Here is a 22,199-nt window from a genome sequence, read left to right on the forward strand (position 1 = left end):
GTGCTTACATACAAATTATTTAAAATTGATTAATAAAGATTATTTATAAATAATTTATATATCGGTGATATGATGAAATGTTATAAATATTTTAATTACTATGAAATTTCAATTTTTATATTTTGGTTTCGTTTAAAGAATTGAAAATGCAAGGGTATTTGCGTGCCACAGTCACGTTTTATAAGGTTGTTACACTTTATTTATAGTTAAATTACTTTTAGATATTATAATTGGCATTAATATAAAAATGCAAACATAAATCATTTAATGGGGTTTTGTAAATGTAATATTTTTATTTGAATATTTATTTGATTGTAAAAAATTAATAAGCGATTATGAACATTGTACCTGACCGAAAATGTACTAGTGATGACATTTACATTTGCCTTGGTTTAATTTTCATACAAGTCTGACGGATAAGATTAAAATTATACAATTTTCCTATTATTTTTTAGTCATACTTTACTTAATGATTATACAAATAAGAACAATATGTATGATCATAAGTATTACAGAATGCGAAGATGAACGATACGTTGACAAAAAGAATAAAAAATATGCACGATTGTGTATGTTGTGTGATATTTTTAACCCAATATTTTATTATTAAATGAAAATTCGCCATTTACGAACTTTATGTATAATGAGTACTTAAATTTATTTTCTTTTATTTTTTCTTTGGTTTCTCTTTCATATCTCTTCTTTATTTTGAAGTGTGCCAATTATATAGCACAAATAATATATGAAAAAACAGTCAGGTTACGGAAGAGTAACATTTAAAAAGAATATGCTTCCGTTTTTTTACTTTTTTAAATAAAAAGCGAGCTTCTTGTTGAGCTAATTTAATTGTGATCATTATAAACTCATCAACTATGTTCTTCCAATGTCTTATTGCGTACTTATTTAAGATTAAACAGAATGAAATTAGATTTAAGTATAATGACACAAAACACTAACTAATAATGCCAAGAAATGTATTGTCTTGTGCATTTGATTTTAAACAAAAATGACATAATGATTACTTGTTTTGCCACAATGTTGATCTCACATCCAGTGACTGGACACGCAAATGGTCTTAAATTGGCCGTGCGTATTATGTTGTATAAATTTTATGTACAATTTGAATTGTGTGATGTTTAATGATAACTGAAAAATATAACATTAATACTAATAATGATAATTATAATAACAAGAGTGACATAAAGGATCTGTTTAAAAATATGAGATACGCATAATAATTTGTAATTTATACTTCATCTGTCTTTATTTATTTTCATTATTAAACTGCTTTTATTCATCGCATATAAATTATTTATGATTCTACATTTTTGTCATTACAAAAAAATTAATTAATAAATCCTTTCAAACCTTTGAATTATTTTGCATAATTTTGAAGAACATAATTTGTTATACTATTCACTAATACTACATTCATTTATGTAATAATCTTCATTTAAACTAAAATAAACCTAAAAACATCAATTAAAATATCTTTGTAAGTTTCATAAAAGCATAAAAATGGATCGAATATTTAAAAATGTAAATATTGTAACATGTTTTTCTTAAATATTTTAGTACACAAGTACTTTTGAACTTATTTGTCATTTGGAAAAATATTAAAAGATAAAAAAAAATAACAATTTAATTAAATACTAGTGTCTACATCCCAAAAAATCGTAATGTTATACAAAAATAACATTTCAATTGAAATAATAAAAATGATTCTGTAAAAATTTTCTGATGATTAATTTGTACAACTGTCTTTATGTACTCGATTGCATTATTTATGCAATATGAATATTTACTGAGAATAACGGTTCTAAAAGAATAATAAACATAATAAAGAACAAAAAATATGGATAAAATACAACCGTGTAATGAATTGTAATTAATCATTTTTTTAAAATCTTTAATTTGTGGTAAAACGAATAATTTATTTTACCATTCAATGTAATAATTCCTGAAATGAATATTAATTCCGCACATATCAATTTTAGAAATTCAAAAATTCAATTGAATTTTTATAGCGTTAAGAAACATCTCTAGTGCCATTTTGTTAACAAGAGAAAAAAAAATGAATATAAGTAATAGAATTAAATTATTTACTCATAAATGGTAGTATTCTACAAACTCTATTTTCTAATGCACTTTAGAAATTTAATCAAATTTTTGCAATGACTTGGTAATGAAAATAAGTATGCGTAAAATAAAGATAATTATTTTTTTGATGTTTTAAAAGTATTTTACTCTTCACATGTGTCAAGTCATTATAAAAGAGTAAATACAAAAACGATGAAATTATTATAGAAATATCAAATACATAGAAAAAAAATACTTTTCGAGGATTTTTTTTAATACTTATCAATTACCTACATACCTTAAAAATAAGCTGGTTGTTTTTCTTTAGTCATTGCGTAATTTTGATATTTATAATTATTTTTCTTCTTTAAATTATTGTCTTCAGCCATTGTAAATATGAATATAATGATTATTTACCACAAGCGTTATTAAAATCGAATATTGAGCTCTTTTAAAAACTAAATTTGTCATTTTAATTTGAATAATTTAATAACTCGCTGGTGCTTTTTTCCGAATTTTATATAATAGAAGTTTACCAATATTGATTTTTTCATTATTAGGATAATCTGCAACAAAAATTCATTAATAATTGAAAATAATTTTTTTACTGGTCTAATTTTTTATATATAATACCATCGTAATAAATCAGCTCACAAACATCACGACAATCCGGATCACTATTTAATAATTCTTGAAGAGTTTTATAAAATACTGCAACAATTTCTTTGTGACTATGCCTATAAATTTCTAAAAGATATTTGTTAATGTGCTAGTAATTACTTCAAACATCTTTTTTAAATTTACCTGTTTGTTTATGAGAGTGTTTTATTATTTCATTCAACGTCAACATAGGTGTAGCTCCTTCTACTGTTATATAAACTGGTCTATGATTACTATCTTCACCTTCAGGATGTATTTTATAAACAGTATTTTTATAAGAGCGTCGTTTTATACCAGCTCTATCTCGAATAACATTTGTAAGACTCTATGAAATGAAGTAGATTATCTTATCAATATAACTTTTTTACAAAATATATTACGTACAGTTGTTCCCTCCAACCAATTATCTGATGCATCTTTTAAATCTGGTGGAATATGACCGGATTTAGGAATTAAAATAAAAAGTTTTTTCACTGGAATTTTCACATTATGATGAGATTCATAATCTACCATTTTTGTGCGAATTCCTATAAAGATTAAAGTGGAAATAAAATCATTGTTTTTATTGTAATTTTTAAAAATATTTCTTATATGTATGAAGTAAGGATGAATTTATGAATAAAATTAATGGAATAAAAAATTTATTTAAAACAATTCACCTGGATTTTGTAAACCGTCTGGAGGTAGAATTATTCTCAAATATCCGTAAAAATAACTATATGCCATTCCGGTTCCATAATCTACACCTCCTAAGGCATCAATGGTACGAAAAGTAGTTGATTTAGATCCAAACTGTTAATAAAACTGAATTAATATTTTTTGGTGAATATTACTGTCTACAAATCATACCAAATCCACATTATAACATAAAATTATTGCTGCTATTGAAATCAATAGATTCGATAAATTGAAATATTCTATGTAATTATTGATACTCTTAAATTGATTCTGAAAAAATATTTATCATAAGTCAAATAGAATATGAAATATCAGTCAGAAAAATAAAAATCATACTTCAAAACTTACAGCAATTGAACAACAACATAAAACGATTATTATTATTGATGTCAAATTGAAATCAAATGTTACTTTCAAAATTGCATATAATTGACCATCATATTTAGTATTCAAGTGTTCTAGTTCTGCCAAACAATTTACTATTCGTGAAACAAATGAACCTGTAGCCAAAGTCAAGATAAATATGACAAATACAGTCCCTATAAAATAAACATTTCATGTAATATTAACATTTCAAATAAATCAATAATTTATATCAAAAATGAAACTTACAAATATGTATAATAGCTTTCCAATAACTATCTCTGTATACTAATCGTATACAAATTGCTGCTATAATTATTAGCAAAATACTTAAAAAGAGGTAGTACAAAAGACTACTTGATTGTTTAGGGACATCATCATAGGTTCGATCATCTTTATTTATTAAGTGTATATCGTCATCTTTTGATTCATTAGTTGTTAATAAATTTGTATACTAAAACGATTCAAAAATTATTTTGCCATTACATATTGGAAACATGATTTATTTTTTTTATTATCTTCTCAAGTAAAGTGATTTTTTAAAATTATTTTAGAATTAATAAAACTTACATTCATTTCTTATTAAAATTTTTTATATCCTTAAAACTAAAACAATAAATACATATTGAATGGTCCATCAGTGTTTTTAAGGTTAGAAAGTAAATTTGATAATATTGCTAAATAAAAAACAACTTGTGAAATAATGAATTTACTCCATTTTGAAAATGTCCTTGGTAAAGAAAGATTTCTTTTTTTTTAATTTCTATAATTTTATGAATAATAAACGCTTTTAAAATTATAAATTGAATAATAGTATACTATTGTTTTTTCTTTTTCTATTCACAAACACATGTATACACAAATAAAATACCTATATGTATGTACAAGTGTGAATTCAAATTTCTGATAGTATACATACAAGAGCATTTACACCAGAAGCTTCTCGAATATTATGAGTTAGGTGTGGAAAGAAGAATGAATTTAGCGTCGATTCATAACGTATTCTGACCCGCACCAGAGAAGATACAGCAGTCGTTCATTCCTTCTTGTTTTGTTTGCAATTTAGTATTTAATTGTTAAAGTGAAAGTTTTGTCAACGAATAATAAGAAAATATAATAAAATAAAACTAATATGTCTACTAGACAAAAAGAAGTAAGTATATTTAGAATAAAGCTGTTTCTTTTACTAAAAACTTTAAAAATACTTTATCAACAAATGATACTTATTTTGTTTTTACTAGATTGAACTTGACATTAAAGAATTGAACTCATTTATTCATCAAGCTCACAGACAAAAAACTAAAGATATTCTTAGCTTAGAACTTAGACGTTTACAAACTGAGCTTTCTAAATTAATAGAGACAAATTTAAACAATGAAAATGAATCTCTGAGATCAATTTCTAATACTCACACTTCATCAGAATCTAAATGTTATGACATAAAATTAACTAATTATTGTTGGGATCAGTCAGATAAATTTATGAAGCTATATATTACTTTGAAAAACGTTCAAACTTTACCGCAAGAAGCTGTAACTTGTAATTTTACTGAGAGATCAATGAATTTAAGAGTATTGGGATTAGACAACAAAAATTATCAGCTATCAATTTCCAACTTATGTGAAGACATTGATCCAAATAAAAGCTACACAAAAATTAAAACTGATATGATTGTTGTTTTTTTGAATAAAAAATTGCCTAAAAATTGGTCTCATGTAACTGGTATTGAAAAAAGAATTAAAGAGGCTAAGAATACAACTCCAGATTTTGAATCTTCTGATCCTGAGGCTGGATTAATGAATCTCATGAAGAAAATGTATCAAGAAGGAGATGATGATATGAAAAGAACTATTGCACAAGCTTGGACTGAAAGTCAAGAAAAAAGAAGTTCTAAAAGCGAATAAAGATTTTTATTTTTCCAAGTAATTATTTCTATAAATAATTTACAATTTTTTTTTTTTTTTCAGTACGTGGTTTATTTTTATGATAGAAAGAATGTATTGTAACCATTTTTGTTAATAAAACAGATAACAAAATTAAGTGCAATGAAATATATTTCATTCCTTTCATTGAATTCCGTAAATACAGAAAAATTGAACATTTATTTCGATGTACACATAGTTACTCCTATCGCTCACATATTATTATTAGTAAATGTTTAAAAAATTGGTAAGGATTAAAATCTAAGTTTACAGAGTCTATTTCCCTGAGTGGAAATTTTATCTTTATGTAATCTTGTGTTAAATTTCATAAACGTTACATTAAAAAATTTATTGACTTGAGTCTGATAAGTTTCATTATCTTATGTTTATTATTGAAAAGTCGTTATAAAGTTTTGGACAATCATCAGTAGTATAATATATGTATGACTAGAAGTTACGAAAACAATATGAGCTAATTTAAATCAAAATTTTTATGAATTAAATTAGTATTATTATCTATTTTAAAGAATCACAAAAATAGTACATTGACATTTACAACTATATATTAATAATCTTAAAAGAATTGACAAAAAATCAAATTAAATGTAGAACTGGAATGCGTAAAAATAATTCTAAACAATAATTATTGGATGACATGTACCAGCCTTCAGTAATATTGTTACGGTAATAAATAATAATTTTATAAAACCTAAATTATTAAATAAGCTTATAAAGTTGACAAGCAAGTCAGATCGGATATGGAAAAATGACTATTTAGCATAATTATTTTAATAGAATACTATCAAATTAAATTTAAAATCATGTATAAGTCTTTGGTTTTTTGGGACTAGTTAACGTGTTGTTTACATAAGTTGAGTGATCGCTGCACTTCTCGAGTACTAGAATAAAATACCTCAGACATTGCGTTCCGAGTTTTATCCATGAGAGCTTCAACATCCTCTGTTCCTAGGCCTTTCGTGTCAATTGCAGGTAGAGTCGTGATGACAATACGTCCTATAAAACAACTGCTTTGAAAATACTTTTTCGAACGGTCGTAAACTAATCCAATGTTGATTACCTGAATCAAATCGTTTATCTTTCTTTGATAAAAAGTAATAAGATGAAAATACCACTGGCAAAATGGGAAGTTGTGAATTAACAGCAACATGAAAAGCTCCTTTTTTAAATGGATGAATTTCTCCTGTATTATGTCTAGTTCCTTCAGGAAATATCCAAAGTTTGATCTAAAAATTATTATTGTGTGAATTTTTGACTGAATAAAAATAGGAATGATTATAAAATAATTATTGTTACCTTCTTTTCTTTTATCTTATCAGTAGCAGTATTTAGAACAGCACGAGCCTTTTCAGAATTCATTCTATCAATAAAAATAAGTCCGCAAAGCCACGCAGCGAGTCCAAAAGGCCATGCATAAAATAATTCTTTTTTTGCAACGACCGTACATTTATCCATAACACGCCATATTTCAAACATTCCTAAAATATCTAAAGAACTTTGATGATTAGCAACAACAATACATGCTTGATCTCTTTCTAAATTTTCTCTGCCTTTCAGCTCCCATCTCAAACCAAGTAAATTGCTTACATTATGACAAATGGAAGAAGCCAATCTATAATAAGTATGATTTATTATTTCCTTTCAATTATTACGTAGACTTATAAAAAAATTATAGTAATCATTGAAATTTACTCACAAGAGATTTTTTACATTCCCCGGTCTAAACATCATGATAGGAATCAAGATAATTGAGTTGGCCATGACAATTCCATAATATACCAAAAATTTGAAGTAATATCTAAAAGTACTGCTCGTTTCATAGAGAAATGGAAGGATTAAAATAAACCCCACAAGAATAATTTCCAAATAAGACGGTGCCATTATAAATTTTTTTGTTTTAATTAATTATTGTTTAACTGTAATGAATAATGAAGTTTATTTTTAGTTGTCTATGAGTAAAAATGCTTAAGACTAAATTTAGATTTTTTCTTACTTTTTGCTCCTTTGATCACCCTCTTTGATTAGGTCTTTTGTCAATTTTCTTACTTAGATATACTTAAATATATGATTTATTGAAGACTAAGCTCACGGAAACACTATGTTTCCTTTTTATATAAAACTCGTCTACATTGAAAACATTTTATTATATTTTTTACCTTAGTTAAAACGAGTCAAACGTCAAGAGGGCTGACGTTTATCTGCACTGTTGAGACAAACATATTTCGAACGGGACATAGGCTTTAGATATCTATAGTAAATTGTAATCGTACTGTAGCAAACTCACCCTATTTTAGTTTATCTGCAAACATAAAAATTCCATCTAACCACCATTTAATCAATTTAATTACTTCAGTTTATAACATACAATGGTTTTCATTAAAATACATGAATTTTTTTAATTACAATGAAAAAAGTTCATGCTTACTATGTATTTTATAATATGAATTTATGATATTAGTCAATCTAATAAATGTTTCTCTTTTTTAATATAATTAGTTTTTAATTGGAATATCGATAAGTTGTTAATAATTTTGAAACTTTTTTTTTAGATTAAAATAATTTAAAATAATTAAAGACATAACAAAGATAATAATAAAAAACAAAGGAAATACTTTCAATCAAATTGTATTGAGAAGGGAAAATAAAATATAAACATTGCGCAAAGTAGTCACGGCGCATCATCTTAGCACATGTTAGTACATGAAAGAGGAGGATTGGTTCAAATTACCGGTAATAACTTGATGTAATCTCCCACTCTCAGAACAAACTCGTATATTGACGATTTTTTGTCATTCAGTCGCGATTAGATATTCTAATGTATCTAAAAGACGATTCATGAGAATATTGTCAAATGCTTATTTTTCAATCGAATTAATACATAGAAGTTTCATAGAAGATTATCAAATTTGGTTATGAGATACAGTTTCAACAAGTTTATTTCATACAAGTGATAAAGAAAACAAAAGAACAATGGTGAATTCAGAAGAAATTAATGAAATTAATTCTTTAATTGTTGCTCAATTAACGGCTGAAAAAAATAAAACGGCAATACCAATTGCAAACATTGAACGAGACTATAGAGAAGAAACGGGAGAACGTATCCCATATGCAAAATTAGGATTTCCAAAACTTGTTGATTACTTAAAGACTGTGCCGGGTGTTGAAGTGATCGAAATGTATAATGCTCATTACGTGAATTTTATGGGGACTGAAGATTCACAACATATCGTTGACCTTGTATCGAAGCAACGATATAAAAATCCACCAAGAAATGCTCGACGTTATACAGGATATACAAAAAATTCATCAAATTCATATGGATCACGTTCGTATGGATCATTAACAAGAACTAATAGAAATATCACGGATAATATTCTTTCTATATTAAGAAGATATTCAAACGGATTAACTAGGACGGAATTATTGCAAAAATTGAATTATGAATGTGCTTTGGATGAAAATCTAACCACCTTGAATGATTATTTAAAAATTCTTGGCAAACAAATTACAATAAGAGATAAATTAATCTATGAAAATATAAGAAAAAAATCTGATGATAGCCATAATTCTGGATATTATCGTTGTGATCAAGTTGATTCAACCCGATTTAATCATTATGATGCTAATTATCAATCGACATACACGAACAATAAGACACGATCTAATCCCATGAAAGAAGATTTAGACTATAACGGATTTATTGACCTAGAGACTAATCAATTTTGTGTTACTGAAAATGATCTTTTACACGAAATAAAGGCTTCTGACTGTAACAATCATTATAATAGTGTTGAAGAAGAACACCGCATGAACTATTCAGACATGGCTAAATTACATCAACAAAATATAACACATGAAACTTTGTTATGCTCAGACAATTCTGAGAATATAATCGATACTACGAATCGACGAGAATATATCTTTTCACAAAACAAAGATTATGTATCAACTGCTCTGAGTAAACGCGTAAAATTTCGCTTAGAAAAACTCATTCAAAGTCGTCCTCAAGGAATTTGGTGTACTGAGTTACCTAAATTATATGAAGAAGAATATAAAATTCCTTTAGAATGGACCAATCTTGGATTTCATCGTCTCAGTGATTTCACTGCTCATCTTTCTGATATTTTTCATGTTATTGGACCTCAATTGAATGGCGATTTTAAACTCTATAATGCAAAAGAACCTGTACCTGATGACAAACCGTCTAAAATACCCAAAAAATTAACTACAGCATCATTGTTTGATATATACGGTGATGTTGACATTGAACCTATTCCAACGAGCGTTCCTGCTAGCTTCAGTAAACAATTATGCCCAGATGACGTTATCACCATTCAAGAAACGGTTGGGCAAGTTTTAGTCACTGATTTGAAAATAAGTAATAATGTTGATAAAAATGAAAATCCAATGGTAGAAGTAGAAGTTGTTGAAGCGTATTCTCCATCATTTTTCTGGATCCGTTTGTTAAAGAATAAAAATAAATTCAATAAAATGATGAGAAGCTTAGGGTAAAATAACTTTAAAGATTTATATATTTTTAAGCATATAATGTAATGAACAATTTTTTATTTATGAGTATTATTTATTTAGAGAATTCTACGATTCAATTATCAAAAATATGCAGTTCCCATAATTATGTTGGAACGAGGATTGAACATTGCCTGTGTATTCTACGGAAAATGGCATAGAGCAATAATAAAAAGTGTTGATCCTAACTGTAGAGTAACAGTAAGTAGTCAATAAGTATCAATAGAAACAATAGAGATATTCAATGAATTTTTTTATCATTTTTGCAGGTATTGTTTTATGATTATGGTACTGTAGATAAATACCCATCTAATGAGATATTTTATCTTCATCGATCATTTACGGCACTTCCTGCTCAAGCTGTTCCATGCGGATTGTATAGTGTTGCTCCTCATGAGGGTGATAAATGGCCAAAAAGAGTTCGAGATTGGTTCACTCAATGGGTTTGTGAAAGACCGCTATGGGCAAATATAGTTGAAATAGATGCTGAGGTAATATCACAAATTAATTTTCAGTATAATGTTATTTTGTTAATCAACTAGCAGATCGTATTTATAAAAAATTTTTCTTTATTTTATAGAGAAACTCAATGTTAGTTACTCTAGCAGATACTTCAGGGAAAGATGATTTTTTTATAAACGATTGGTTAATTGATAAGAAAATGGCGAAAGTTAAAAGAATGGTTCGTATTCGACTGAAAAATTTTCTTTATGAACGTTATTTGCAGTGTGGGAATATTGGAAAAAGTTTAAATATTCAAGTAGTCGATGATCAAAATACTTGCTCAATTCCTACTTATCATGAACTAACATCTAAAAGTCCTTTATCTCGTCGTATGAGTTTGCTCCAAAAACTTTGTAATGTTTCTAATCACTTTGAATCTAACAATAAAACAAATGTACAAGATATTTGTCCTACTTGTGGAAATTGCACAACAAAGTTTATTGAGCAAAAATCAAAAACTGATAATAATAGAGAAACGTCTTTTGATAAAGTAATTTCTTGGCTCAAAAAAAATAGAATGCAGCAAGTAAAAAATATTGAAGAATTATCTGTAAATTTAAATAATATGAAGAGCTTCCCAACTAAAGATATAGTCAAAAGAAAAGATATTAATTCCAGTTTAGAAAACTCTTATGGTGTGGAAGACAGTATTTCTTTAGGAAAAAAAGTCATAGAAAATGATTCCACAAAAGAAACTCATAATAATGATGTAGACAACAATCGATTCGATAGTTTTAGATCTAATCAATTAAGTTGCAATAATCATTCAATAACATCAATTACTCCACAAAAACAATCATTTTTAATACGTGATTTCCAACCTTCTGATCAGAATTCAGATGATGCATCTGACAGTATTGCTCAGTGGCATCAAAAAATAGAACCTATCAATTGGGATGAAATTAAAACCGCAATAAATACAGAATCGAAACAACTGGATCATAATTCGGTAACATTACTTAAAAATCAATCGTTTCACACTCATGAATTATCATCAACACCGAAAGAAAAAAAACTTATATTAAAGAAAATTAATGAATCATTCAAAAACTTCATTAAAGCATATCATCCATTAGAAACTTTTCAAGAAGATATATTACATTTGAGACCAGAACATGAAATCGTCAAGTCTGACGTGATAACTCCTATGGTAATAAAAACTTTAAATATTATTAATAAATCCTACGAATCGATTGACGTAACAATTCCAGATGCTATAAAAGAAATAACGCAAAGTAACTTTCAAGAACCCGTTAGCAATATATCATTCAATGAATCGTCAAATGATTTATACAATGTACAAAACGAACTAACAAATTCTGGTCTTGAAGACAAAAATAGAATAGAAGAAAAAAGAAAAGATGAAGACAGAAAACAAGTACTTGGCCATTCAGAAATTTCAAAGAATAATACAATAACAGAAGTATTGAATAAAAAAGGTGAAATCGGGAAAAAAGAAAATAATATCCATAATTGTGAGGCAAATACAGAAAAATTAAATTATTTTTATCGTGCAGCTATTGAAAAAAATTTGTTTGAAAGATTAAATCGAGTAGATTTCAAATCTGATGAATTTAAAGACAACTCTGAATTAGATTCGGACGATTTCGATTATTCAAGTACTGAATTATCTGGAAGTAAAAATCAAGATGGAGAAGAAAACAGAGTAGAAAGTTACAAATCATTTCAGGAATGTAATGAAGATAACAACAATGATCAATGTAAAATAATGGAAATATTTCCGATAAAGCAAGACAATGAAATAAATATGGACACAAATCAAGAATTAACAATTATAAAAACAAATGATATTCCCGTTTTTAATGACAATGAATCTTTAACTGACGATAGTGAGATGGATGTTTGCATAGAATATGATTTCTTGAGTCAGTTTTATTATCAACAGACTAATTCAAATAAAAAAAAATGTACTCTGAAAGAAATCCATTCCGATAATGATTCTGACGTTAATATAGATGATAATGACGACGAATTAAGTGAAAAATCGGAAAATATTTCTCTATAGTCTTTTTGACCATATCGAAGAAATCTTAGAATTTTAGTAACGAACTTTGACAATTTTTTTTATCTATTTTTTATTATTTTTTCTCGAGTTAAACGAGAAGTCAGTGTACCAATAAAATATCAATACATGGAAAAAAGTTTTATAAGAACAGTATCTATACAGCTTGGGTATGTTGAGAACATATCACATACTGTAATAAAAATAACTTAAAATTTGGGCACTTGTTAGTATTTTTTAGTATAACAGATTTCATTACAAAAAGTTCTTCCGTGAATTCTTCGATAAATTTTCAAAAAATAAGTAATTAATTTTATGTTTTCAAGCGATGAATAGATTATTTAGTAACTGTATTTATTTATTACTTTTTATTTTAGTTTAATTTTCATTTATTGAATTTTTTTTTTTTTTGAGTAAATTCAATTACATTGAAGAAAATGTACAATAAAATTATTATTTTTTTAATAAATAAATTTAAGGAGAAAGTTATTTTTTATTTGTGTTATTTATTATTTCAAAATTTTTCAGAATTATGTTAATCTAGATGATATGAATTTTTTCGTAGATTATAATTTTAAATATAATGCTGCAGAATAATTTAAAAACAATTTCTATGAGTTACTGTTCGAAATTCTATGATAAAATGAATTCATCTAAGAGTAAAGAACCAAAAAGTTATAATTCTTTAAATAATAAATTTGAAATATATAAATATGATTAAAGAGTATGTGAATCGCAAGTAAAAAAATCTATGAACATAATTTTAATTATTTAAGTATATCGTTATTCTGTTAGAAAGTATTAGATTTTATATTCAAATTTTTAATTATAATATTAGACAATTATTTAAAATCTAAATCAAGAGACAAATGATACTAAATATCAACAATTATAATTTTTACTATTATTAAATTCTATTTTTGTAGTAACACATAAATTTCGCTTTATTTATTCTCAAAATTTGTAAAGTGGTTTTAGTAATATCATTTCTTAGCTCATTATTTAAAAAAAAAAAACTGTTATATACATGTATATGTATCTACACGATAATGGTAACTATATTATAAGGTTTGAGTATTCAGTTTTTTATTGTGTTGTAAATATTTGTGTGTAACATTAATCTATGAGACTTGCTAAAATAGAAGTCAATAAAAAATAAATTAAAAAATATGATAAAATTTATGTACGCAAATAATGCAATTCTCAACATTACAAAAGTTGATTAGCTGAATATTGTTTTGAAAATGTATAAATGTTATATGGGTTCATTTATTTACATGTTGTGTAGAAAAATAATTTGAATTTTTATGAGCATAATTTTACCATATCTTCGACAAACACTTGTTTAATGAGCAGCAATTTACATTATCGACTAAAAATATTATGTACTAATTTACCGAAATATTTTTTTTAGAAAAACTTATTTTTTGTAATGGAGTTATTTAAAATTCGGGTTAATAAAATAAAGTTAATTCATTTCATTAGTATATAAGACCATTCCAAAACAAAAAAATAAACATGAAAATAAATTTTTCAACTTATTTTTTTTGTTGCATTACAGTATTGCAGCCGTATACAGTGTAAATTTCATCTACAATGGACACAATTTTTATATAGGTATGGTGTACCATATGAAACAGGTTGTGATAATTTTTATTTTGAATATATTTATTTTAGTACATACAATAATTTCTAATAACTGAAGACATAACAAAAAATACTATCAATAAACAAAGGAAATATTTTGTGTCAGATTCAGTTAAGAGACAGAGATGTAAACATTGCGCGAAGAAGTGCCTGCGCGTCATATCAGGACGATGATTGGTTAAAATTACTAGCGACACTCAGCATGATCTCCCACTTTTTGACTAAACTCGTGCACGGTCAGTTTTTTGTCACTCATAGTCATTGAGAATATTTTGAATGTATCAACGTGTTTCTATAATTTTAATGTAATCGTTATAAATCTTATTTAGTGATGGTATATTGCATTTAAAATTTAGCTAAATAAAGTGATATAAATACATAGAAACAATGGTGAATTCAAAAGAAATTAATGAAATTAATTCTCTAATTGTTGCTCAATTAGCGGCTGAAAAAAATAAAACGGCAATACCAATTGCAAAAATTGAACGAGACTATAGAGAAGAAACGGGAGAACGTATCCCATATGCAAAATTAGGATTTCCAAAACTTGTTGATTACTTAAAGACTGTGCCGGGTGTTGAAGTGATCGAAATGTATAATGCTCATTACGTGAATTTTATGGGGACTGAAGATTCACAACATATCGTTGACCTTGTATCGAAGCAACGATATAAAAATCCACCAAGAAATGCTCGACGTTATACAGGATATACAAAAAATTCATCAAATTCATATGGATCACGTTCGTATGGATCATTAACAAGAACTAATAGAAATATCACGGATAATATTCTTTCTATATTAAGAAGATATTCAAACGGATTAACTAGGACGGAATTATTGCAAAAATTGAATTATGAATGTGCTTTGGATGAAAATCTAACCACCTTGAATGATTATTTAAAAATTCTTGGCAAACAAATTACAATAAGAGATAAATTAATCTATGAAAATATAAGAAAAAAATCTGATGATAGCCATAATTCTGGATATTATCGTTGTGATCAAGTTGATTCAACCCGATTTAATCATTATGATGCTAATTATCAATCGACATACACGAACAATAAGACACGATCTAATCCCATGAAAGAAGATTTAGACTATAACGGATTTATTGACCTAGAGACTAATCAATTTTGTGTTACTGAAAATGATCTTTTACACGAAATAAAGGCTTCTGACTGTAACAATCATTATAATAGTGTTGAAGAAGAACACCGCATGAACTATTCAGACATGGCTAAATTACATCAACAAAATATAACACATGAAACTTTGTTATGCTCAGACAATTCTGAGAATATAATCGATACTACGAATCGACGAGAATATATCTTTTCACAAAACAAAGATTATGTATCAACTGCTCTGAGTAAACGCGTAAAATTTCGCTTAGAAAAACTCATTCAAAGTCGTCCTCAAGGAATTTGGTGTACTGAGTTACCTAAATTATATGAAGAAGAATATAAAATTCCTTTAGAATGGACCAATCTTGGATTTCATCGTCTCAGTGATTTCACTGCTCATCTTTCTGATATTTTTCATGTTATTGGACCTCAATTGAATGGCGATTTTAAACTCTATAATGCAAAAGAACCTGTACCTGATGACAAACCGTCTAAAATACCCAAAAAATTAACTACAGCATCATTGTTTGATATATACGGTGATGTTGACATTGAACCTATTCCAACGAGCGTTCCTGCTAGCTTCAGTAAACAATTATGCCCAGATGACGTTATCACCATTCAAGAAACGGTTGGGCAAGTTTTAGTCACTGATTTGAAAATAAGTAATAATGTTGATAAAAATGAAAATCCAATGGTAGAAGTAGAAGTTGTTGAAGCGTATTCTCCATCATTTTTCTGGATCCGTTTGTTAAAGAATAAAAATAAATTCAATAAAATGATGAGAAGCTTAGGGTAAAATAACTTTAAAGATTTATATATTTTTAAGCATATAATGTAATGAACAATTTTTTATTTATGAGTATTATTTATTTAGAGAATTCTACGATTCAAATTATCAAAAATATGCAGTTCCCATAATTATGTTGGAACGAGGATTGAACATTGCCTGTGTATTCTACGGAAAATGGCATAGAGCAATAATAAAAAGTGTTGATCCTAACTGTAGAGTAACAGTAAGTAGTCAATAAGTATCAATAGAAACAATAGAGATATTCAATGAATTTTTTTATCATTTTTGCAGGTATTGTTTTATGATTATGGTACTGTAGATAAATACCCATCTAATGAGATATTTTATCTTCATCGATCATTTACGGCACTTCCTGCTCAAGCTGTTCCATGCGGATTGTATAGTGTTGCTCCTCATGAGGGTGATAAATGGCCAAAAAGAGTTCGAGATTGGTTCACTCAATGGGTTTGTGAAAGACCGCTATGGGCAAATATAGTTGAAATAGATGCTGAGGTAATATCACAAATTAATTTTCAGTATAATGTTATTTTGTTAATCAACTAGCAGATCGTATTTATAAAAAATTTTTCTTTATTTTATAGAGAAACTCAATGTTAGTTACTCTAGCAGATACTTCAGGGAAAGATGATTTTTTTATAAACGATTGGTTAATTGATAAGAAAATGGCGAAAGTTAAAAGAATGGTTCGTATTCGACTGAAAAATTTTCTTTATGAACGTTATTTGCAGTGTGGGAATATTGGAAAAAGTTTAAATATTCAAGTAGTCGATGATCAAAATACTTGCTCAATTCCTACTTATCATGAACTAACATCTAAAAGTCCTTTATCTCGTCGTATGAGTTTGCTCCAAAAACTTTGTAATGTTTCTAATCACTTTGAATCTAACAATAAAACAAATGTACAAGATATTTGTCCTACTTGTGGAAATTGCACAACAAAGTTTATTGAGCAAAAATCAAAAACTGATAATAATAGAGAAACGTCTTTTGATAAAGTAATTTCTTGGCTCAAAAAAAATAGAATGCAGCAAGTAAAAAATATTGAAGAATTATCTGAACTATTAAAGAAATTTATTTCGATGACGTTTTCGATGTTGATATATATGATGATACTGATGAATTGAGTCATAAATCGAATACAGTTCTTTCTCGCTTATTTAACCGCATCAAACGAAATTTCATAGTTAAATAACGAATTTTCGCAGTTTTATCTTTTTTTTCCTGTTATTTTCTTACAGCATAAGTTATCATAAATTCTTCTAGTTGAGAGAAGTAAATTTACGTGCTTTACATAGTATTCAATGATCACCATACTGTCAAATATTGATGGCGTTGATGAGTTGTGCTTATCTTTAAAATAAATTTTCAAGGCACAAATGGGGATTATTTAGAAAATTTTTTTTTTTTTTATTTTGGTTTCATCCTCAATAAATTTTTCTGAATATCACATTGCAAAAAACGCTAACAAAGATATAATCTCTTCATTAAGTGAGTTTGAAGTAAATTTCGTTCCTTTGAATATATAATATTACAAATTTTTCTAGGAATGCGTTGATCCCGAAGATATGAATTTATACGTGGACGATCTTTGTGAATACTATGCTGAAGAGAATGGAGTTATTGAGACAATAATTCCTACAACTCGTCGTCCGGAATCAAATGGTGGAATGATTTCATTTATTAACAAATCACCTAAAAGTTTTAGTTCTTTGAATAATAAACTTGAATTATATAAATACGATTGGAAAGCATATAAATCACAAATACGAAAAAAAATAGACGAATTTATTATGTTAACCATGAGATTATATCATGATTTTGTGAAAAACAATATGGGATCAGCTGCACATGGAATTATTCAAAATTTTGTAGGTGAATCACTAACTGATTCAATGTTGGAACTCATTTTTTCTTTTATGGATTTAGATCCTCAAGAAATATTTACAGATAATATAAATGCATTAGCTCTTTCAAATGGATTTAGTGCTAATAAAGAAAATCATTCAAATGTCGGAGAGAGTAAACAAGTTGCAATTACTTCTGAATCAATTAAAATGAACAACTTAGTATTAAAAGACAAAAGTGCATCAAATTCTACAGATATAAATAATAATTCTGATAAAGAACGATCAAATGCTGATGTCTCAAACCCAGTATCTTTAACAACAGAAATTGAAATAAAGAGAAGTAAATTAGAAACTTCAATTAAAGAAGTTGCTAAAAAATTTTTTGAAGATAGAAATATTATTGATTCGAAAAATTTAGTGGAAAAAAAATTAAATCCATTTACGGAAAGTTTCCATGATACAAATCCGTTTAAAAAAAATTTATCTATCAATGGTATATCAAAGAAAAATACGACTAAACCACCACCGTTGCCTCCTAGGCCACTAAATATGGTGTCAAAGAGAGATTGTTCAGAAACTATTTTTGGGAGTCATCAGCAGAATTCATCAAAAATTATTTATCAATCTCCTCCTGTGATGTATAGTGCATCAAAAAATAGTTCGAGGCTGGACCATTCGAACAAGCCATGCAAAAATTTTTGTCAACGTGACAAAAATTGTGAAAATATAGGATTAATAAATGGTCAAACATTAGCAGAAAGTTCACAAAATATTCATAATGAAAATTATTCACGTTCAATCTCTTCAGCAAATCCTTTTAAATCACCGCAGGTAGATCTAATTATATTTTTTACCAATAACTTGATAAAATAATTTATAATTTTTATTTACTATTACAGTAACAATACCAAGTATACAAAAAGAAAAAATCATAATAATATATGTCAAGCAATATTTTTATCCAGTAAAAAAGTTTGTGTATTTCATTTCGACAATGACATATGGATGACGATTGATGAATTTAGATTAACATTTACTGAACTTGATAATAATAAACCAATCTTTCAGTTTCCGATGGCGTTACGACAAATAAAAAATCAAGAATATCCATTCATGTTTGAACATTTTTATAATATCAGGGAATCATGTTTAGAAGAAGACCATACAGCTACTGATGAATTAGTTTTGGTTAAACTTCGATTTATTTTTGAATTATTATTGCGTTTAGGTGTTATAAACACCTATGATTTAATAAGTTTAGTTATTAATGCTCCTTACATACCCCTGATATTAATTGACATATGCAACATGTTAACTCAGGCTATTACTTTTTCATATCACTTTGAAGAATTGAGTAAGAATTGAATCTTTTTGTTCTTTATAAATTAATGTATTTTGACTTAATTGAAACTTTTACTGACTGATAGTTATTTTTATAAACTTATTTATTTTAGTTTTCATTAAATTAATGTTAATTTTCATAATTTCATAATATCTTTTATATTTAAGATAAACAATGTTTAGTTATAGTATATTTACGAAGTTAATGGAACATTCTTTAGTGAAGGACGTCTATATTCAAATTATATTAGTTGATTTTTTCGAAATATAATTTACGGTGAAGTTTTTTTTTTTTACTATTTTATGAATTTGGAATAAAAAATTTTTTTTCAATATTTATTTCTTTTAATATACATTAAATTTGGCGCCTGTTTCGGCTGGTAAAAAAGGATGAAGTAACATACAGTATAGAATAATGATTCCTAACCAATTACTATAGTGTCTGAATTATCTTTGCATGAGTATGAAAACAGTGTTAAAAACCAAATTGAAATTTCAAAATAATTTGACCGGTTAACTATTAAAATCTTATAGTTTTTTAACAGTATAATCAACAAAAATGGCTAATGAAGGTGAAAATTTTACTGGCATCAAAAAATATTTTAATAGTACGACCGATTACGGTCGAGCAAACGTAAGTAGTTATCCGTTTTTAATCTAACCTTATTTATGAATCTCATCTATTATAAGATTGATCCATTTATTTTCGCTTAATTTTTAGACTTCGAAATTGACCCTTAGTCTTCTTGGCATAGCTATTTTATACAACGTTTTGAAACCAAAGAAAAAGCCTGCTGTGGAAAAATAAGCTGAAAATATATTACGAAGTTGTAGAAGAAAGATTTAACTTATGTAACAATTGTTCGAATTCTTTTGTGAATAATTCATTGAAAATTCTCAAATAAATGATAAAATAAGAACTTCTTATCTCAAATAATATTTTTGATTTATTACTAATCCTAACTATCATTTCAAAATAAAGAATTATATATGATAATATTGGTAAACAAAATTGTATTTATCTATTTCGTTTTTGATCTATTGAATTAATGGTTACTTTTATAATTCAAAGATATAAGTTGTATTTGGAAAGGTGAATTAATAAAAAAACTTCAAAATTATGTTGAATGTATTTTATCAGATAATATACAGTAAATATACTTCAGTAAGATGTATATTTATACATAATATATACACATTTTTGTTGATAAAAAAACAGAGTATTTTTAAATTAACTCATTTATTGAAAAAGACACAAAAATAATTAAAAAATTATTCAAGTATCTACATAGTTGTAGTATGACGATTAATATGAATAATATCTTTTGGATAGAAAATATTTTGTTTTACCTAAATAAGCTCAAAAATTAAAAATTTCTTTATTTGTATTTTATTACTATAGTAATATATAATATATTGTGATAATTCGTTTTTACTATTATTCCATCATTGTCTTAATAGCATTTTCAATATTACAATATATTTCTCTTACATATATGTATATTAAAATTATTATCTACATAATATTATCCAATGAAAAGTTCATGACTAGAATACGGTAAGATTTTATCGTGCAGCCATGAGAGCGTCTTTTTTCCCTTTATTTTTATTCATTTTAATGGTAAATGCTTAAACTGATTTTGGAAATTTTATTGAATTAGACTTGAAATTTTAAATAAGGTATTAATAAACAGTTTTATGTGATGAAAAGTATAAAGATAGACGAAATTTATCAATAAAAAATGTTCTACCAAAAAAGTTACTATTTATATCTTAAAATGAGCAATTAAATAAATTATTCTAAATTCATCATATATTATGTATGTATACATACATATTACTCTATTTTTTGTTAATGTATAGATATTTTATGATTTTTGTCATCTGCGATGTTTATCACATTTTTAATTTATTTTAAATTCAACAAGGATAACTGTATTTGTGATCTTTATAAATTTTTTAGGTATATATTTAGAGTAAATAATTTTTTTTTACTTTGATATTTTTAAGTAAATAAATAGTCAAATTATTTAAATAGTCGAAAATTTCGCATTTTAATTGAATTTTATATTAAATTTTTGTATGTTAATTTTAGATCAATTGAATATAATTCGTAATGAAATCGTTGACATCCTTTTTCGTAATAGCATATTCATTCTTGATTAACTAAAGCGCTCAATACTTATTTTATCACATACAAACTTTGAGGTACTTTGTTGGCATCGAATAATTTGGTAATTATAGGTGGTTATTGGTATTTAAAATGTGTTCATTAATTAGATAATTTGGATGTTTAATAGTTTATGATTCTTAGTTGTAATATAATAATGACATTTAACTTATGTAGGTAATTGTATTGATTTCTCTTTTTTCAAACACTGAAATACTTTCAAATTTTGATTAGAGAGGCCAGTAAATATAACATTTTTCTAAATAAACTTAGAGGTATGTGAAAAAATTTTTAACATATGAAAGTGAATTAGTATTTACAATAACATAGTTTTATAATCTTAAATAAATATATTTTTATTTGAAAACAATTTTTAAACAGTTATATTTAATTATATTATAGATTCACTGGTACATTTTTCAGTCGTATATTGAAGAAGATTTTGGTCAGTTTTTTTTCTTCTTCAAGATAATTTG

At 26.2% G+C, this 22,199-nt stretch overlaps 6 protein-coding genes across 7 annotated transcripts; 4 read left to right on the forward strand and 2 right to left on the reverse strand.

Moving 5' to 3' along the window:
* Positions 1 to 30: 30 nt before the first annotated feature.
* On the reverse strand, positions 31 to 4,572 carry Sting (sting). Of its 2 annotated transcripts, XR_004690041.1 has the most exons (10): positions 4,351 to 4,572; positions 4,030 to 4,234; positions 3,766 to 3,956; positions 3,589 to 3,687; positions 3,399 to 3,531; positions 3,124 to 3,266; positions 2,884 to 3,064; positions 2,713 to 2,826; positions 2,378 to 2,645; positions 31 to 1,146 (listed from the first exon to the last, which is right to left on the reverse strand). XR_004690041.1 is itself a non-coding variant. In XM_035078734.1 (9 exons), the coding sequence occupies exons 1-9, from the start codon at positions 4,354 to 4,356 to the stop codon at positions 2,566 to 2,568; spliced, it is 1,152 nt and encodes a 383-aa protein (XP_034934625.1). In that variant the 5' UTR covers positions 4,357 to 4,572; the 3' UTR covers positions 2,031 to 2,565. The 2 variants fall into 2 exon arrangements, 1 of the variants encoding a protein (XP_034934625.1); XM_035078734.1 differs by lacking the exon at positions 31 to 1,146 and having other exon boundaries at positions 2,031 to 2,645.
* Positions 4,573 to 4,679: 107 nt separating this feature from the next.
* LOC118064257 (calcyclin-binding protein) lies at positions 4,680 to 5,805 on the forward strand. Its single transcript, XM_035078736.1, has 2 exons — positions 4,680 to 4,933; positions 5,022 to 5,805. Exons 1-2 carry the CDS (start codon positions 4,913 to 4,915, stop codon positions 5,682 to 5,684), a joined length of 684 nt encoding a protein of 227 aa, XP_034934627.1. The 5' UTR covers positions 4,680 to 4,912; the 3' UTR covers positions 5,685 to 5,805.
* On the reverse strand, positions 5,760 to 8,249 carry Agpat1 (1-Acylglycerol-3-phosphate O-acyltransferase 1). The gene is made up of 6 exons (XM_035078735.1): positions 8,146 to 8,249; positions 7,714 to 8,019; positions 7,417 to 7,636; positions 7,017 to 7,332; positions 6,781 to 6,946; positions 5,760 to 6,716 (listed from the first exon to the last, which is right to left on the reverse strand). The coding sequence occupies exons 3-6, from the start codon at positions 7,599 to 7,601 to the stop codon at positions 6,550 to 6,552; spliced, it is 834 nt and encodes a 277-aa protein (XP_034934626.1). The 5' UTR covers positions 7,602 to 7,636; positions 7,714 to 8,019; positions 8,146 to 8,249; the 3' UTR covers positions 5,760 to 6,549.
* Positions 8,250 to 8,470: 221 nt separating this feature from the next.
* On the forward strand, positions 8,471 to 13,099 carry LOC118064254 (uncharacterized). The gene is given in 5 exon segments (XM_035078733.1): positions 8,471 to 10,228; positions 10,311 to 10,321; positions 10,324 to 10,448; positions 10,517 to 10,738; positions 10,828 to 13,099. Coding segments are annotated over 5 exon segments (3,846 nt in total). The 5' UTR covers positions 8,471 to 8,690; the 3' UTR covers positions 12,778 to 13,099.
* A 1,568-nt stretch (positions 13,100 to 14,667) lies between these two features.
* On the forward strand, positions 14,668 to 19,577 carry LOC118064268 (uncharacterized). The gene is made up of 6 exons (XM_035078751.1): positions 14,668 to 16,346; positions 16,429 to 16,567; positions 16,636 to 16,857; positions 16,947 to 17,412; positions 17,929 to 19,043; positions 19,281 to 19,577. Exons 1-6 carry the CDS (start codon positions 14,809 to 14,811, stop codon positions 19,575 to 19,577), a joined length of 3,777 nt encoding a protein of 1,258 aa, XP_034934642.1. The 5' UTR covers positions 14,668 to 14,808.
* Positions 19,578 to 19,956: 379 nt separating this feature from the next.
* Positions 19,957 to 20,487, forward strand: LOC118064267 (ATP synthase membrane subunit DAPIT, mitochondrial). Its single transcript, XM_035078750.1, has 2 exons — positions 19,957 to 20,187; positions 20,275 to 20,487. The coding sequence occupies exons 1-2, from the start codon at positions 20,113 to 20,115 to the stop codon at positions 20,359 to 20,361; spliced, it is 162 nt and encodes a 53-aa protein (XP_034934641.1). The 5' UTR covers positions 19,957 to 20,112; the 3' UTR covers positions 20,362 to 20,487.
* The last annotated feature ends 1,712 nt before the right edge of the window (positions 20,488 to 22,199 follow it).

This window comes from Chelonus insularis, unplaced genomic scaffold (assembly GCF_013357705.1).
Source record: "Chelonus insularis isolate UGA/USDA-ARS -01 unplaced genomic scaffold, ASM1335770v1 contig_179_pilon, whole genome shotgun sequence".
In the NCBI taxonomy this organism is placed as follows: Eukaryota; Metazoa; Arthropoda; class Insecta; order Hymenoptera; family Braconidae; genus Chelonus; species Chelonus insularis.